Below are 2,678 nucleotides of genomic sequence, written 5' to 3'. Positions count from 1 at the left end.
CTGGAGCGCGCGTGGGGTGCTGGGGCCGGCGCTCAGCCCCGCGGCCGGGTGTTTTTGCCAGGTGGGGAGCTGTACGCCGGCCTCACCGCAGATTTCCTGGGCCGTGACCCCGGCATCTTCCGCAGCATGGGGGCCCGCTCCGCCTTGCGCACCGAGGTGGACCAACACCTACTCAACGGTAACGGCCCCTCTCCGCCCCTCTTCCTTCCCCCGCCGGGCTAATGCCAGGGACGACTAGGGGTTGGACTAGGTGATCTTTTGAGGTCCCTTCCAACCCCTAACGTTCTGTGAATCTGTGACCATGCGCCTTCCAGAGGCTGGGGCATCTCCTGGCCGTGCTGCGGCATGGGCAGGGAAAGGAGCGGTGCAGCAGGGTCTGGGGCTTCTCCTGGCCATCATCCAGCCCCAGCACGGTGTGAGGGTCTGGAGGTGATGGCTGTGCCCTCTCACCCCACCTGACATGGCTGGGTCTTTCTCATAGAACCCAAATTTGTGGCAGTCTACTTGATCCCGGACAATGATGACCGGGACAACAACAAAGCCTATTTCTTCTTCACGGAGAAGGTGGTGGAGGCAGGCAGCAAGGAGCCTGTCATCATCAGCCGGGTGGCACGGGTCTGTGTGGTAAGATGCTGGTGGGGACTGCAGGTGACAGGGGTGCACCAAGCACAGGGGTGGCCCTTATGCTCCCTGTCCCTGCAGAATGATGCTGGTGGCCAGAGGGTACTGGTCAACAAGTGGAGTACCTTCAACAAAGCCCGTCTGGTGTGCTCTGTCCCTGGCCCCGGTGGCATCGACACCCACTTCGATGAGCTGGGTAAGGGATGCATGGAGCTGGGGACCTCAGCAAGGCTGGTCCCTTAGTGGGTAGCTTTGTGAAGCCCCATGGCTTCCTGTAGAAACCTTATGGTTTCATCCCCAGAGGATGTCTTCTTGTTGAGGACGAAGGATGGGAAGAGTCCAGAGATCTACGCCCTCTTCAGCACCATCAGGTGGGTGGTCCAGCTCCAGCCTTTGGGGACATCCAGCTGCAGCCACCCGTGATCAGGCCCATCGCTGTCACCCTGTGGCTGTTGGCTGCTCCCCCACCTGTGCCAGCTCTGCCCTGGTCTGTACAGAGATGCCAGTTCTCCCATGCCCCCAACCTTTGTTGCCAGTGCCAAGCACGGCTCTGCTCACCCCACTCACCATTCCCTTTCAGCCATGTCTTCCAGGGCTCCGCTGTCTGTGTGTACCACATGGCCGACATCCGGGAGGTCTTCAATGGGCCCTTCGCCCACCGGGAGAGCCCCCACCACCAGTGGGGTGCCTACGAGGGCAGGGTGCCCTACCCACGGCCAGGCGTGGTGAGCAACTGCATGGAGCTCTGGACCCCCCTTGCTCCTTTGGTTGCTCTTCCAGGGGAGTGATGGGGCTGATCCTCCATCTTCTCACCTGCTGAGATGGGCTGCCCATGGGATCCACCCTGGGACAGCTGGGAACCAAGGTCTAGCAGAGGAGTGGAGAAGATGGGTCCCAAATTGGCAGGCGCGGAGAGACCCAATAGTTTGAGGTCTCTGTGGAGCGGTGGAGGGGGAAGGAGGGGTGGGTGCTGGGGTGGCTGGTCTGAACTGGCCCCCTCTCGTCCCTGCAGTGTCCCAGCAAGACCACCAACCAGCCCCGGCGGCAGTACGGCACCACCAAGGACTTCCCCGACGAGGTGCTGCGCTTCGCCCGCGCTCACCCCCTCATGTACAAGCCCGTGTACCCCCGGCACCGCCGGCCACTCCTAGTGAAGACTGACCTGCCCCACCACCTGCGCCAACTTGTGGTGGACCGGGTGGAGGCTGAGGACGGGCAGCACGATGTCCTCTTCCTCGGGTCAGGTGAGCAGCAGGAGTGGTGAGCAGGAAGGAGCCCCGGTGCTGGGGTGTGATGCCAAGATGCTCACACCTCTGTCCTCTTCCTCCTCCCCACAGATGCTGGCTCAGTGCTGAAGGTAGTGGTCCTGCAGAAGACAAGCTCGGCTACGACTGAGGAAGTCATCCTGGAGGAGCTGCAGGTTTTTAAGGTGCCATTTACTGCCTGGCTTGCTGCCTGGCTTGCAAGAGAGGGGGGCAGTGAGGTGGGCTTAGGTTGGGGACAAACGTGGGGATGGAGACTCAGGCCCGTCACTGCACCATTGGGCACTGGGAGGTCACAAGGCTGCAAGGCCAGAGGATGGCTGGGGGTGTTTTGACCCTCCCCAAAACATTCCCAGTGCCCCCCTCAAGCCCTGGTAGCTCTGAATGAATGGTGCTCTCTGTGGCAAGGTTTTTGCCAGCCTCACATGGGCTCCTCTCCCCTGCAGGCACCTATGCCCATCACCCAGATGGAGATCTCCGTCAGTGTGGACACGGCTTGGCCGTGGGGCTGGGGACAGGGCAGGTGACCAGGAGGGGCTGAGCTGTTGTCACCAGCCTCTCAAAGCCCTTATGGCATTTGCCTCGGGGGTGCTGTGCTGTGGGGGCTGCCAACATCACCATCGTGATGCCGTTCCCCCAGCAAATGCTCTATGTGGGCTCCAGCCTGGGGGTGGCCCAGGTACGGCTGCACCGGTGCGAGAGCTACGGCACGGCTTGTGCCGAATGCTGCCTGGCCAGGGATCCCTACTGCGCCTGGGACGGCACCGCCTGCACCCGCTACCAGCCCTCTGGCAA

General features: G+C 62.1%; 1 protein-coding gene across 1 annotated transcript in view; it reads left to right on the top strand.

The window, feature by feature from the left end:
* Positions 1-60: 60 nt before the first annotated feature.
* The window catches only part of SEMA3G (sema domain, immunoglobulin domain (Ig), short basic domain, secreted, (semaphorin) 3G), a gene marked incomplete at its 5' end in the record, with an annotated part of 3,912 nt that continues 1,294 nt past the window's right edge, over positions 61-2,678 (top strand). Inside the window, 9 exon segments of the mRNA XM_008935391.1 lie at positions 61-178; positions 482-624; positions 703-817; positions 923-992; positions 1,202-1,346; positions 1,634-1,865; positions 1,959-2,050; positions 2,330-2,368; positions 2,524-2,674. Coding sequence (XP_008933639.1) covers positions 61-178; positions 482-624; positions 703-817; positions 923-992; positions 1,202-1,346; positions 1,634-1,865; positions 1,959-2,050; positions 2,330-2,368; positions 2,524-2,674 — 1,105 coding nt within the window.

The sequence above is a fragment of the Merops nubicus genome, unplaced genomic scaffold (assembly GCF_000691845.1).
Source record: "Merops nubicus isolate BGI_N331 unplaced genomic scaffold, ASM69184v1 scaffold24932, whole genome shotgun sequence".
Taxonomy (NCBI): Eukaryota; Metazoa; Chordata; class Aves; order Coraciiformes; family Meropidae; genus Merops; species Merops nubicus.
The sequence above is the reverse complement of the archived record's forward strand: the minus strand, read 5'-3'. Positions and strand labels throughout refer to the sequence as shown.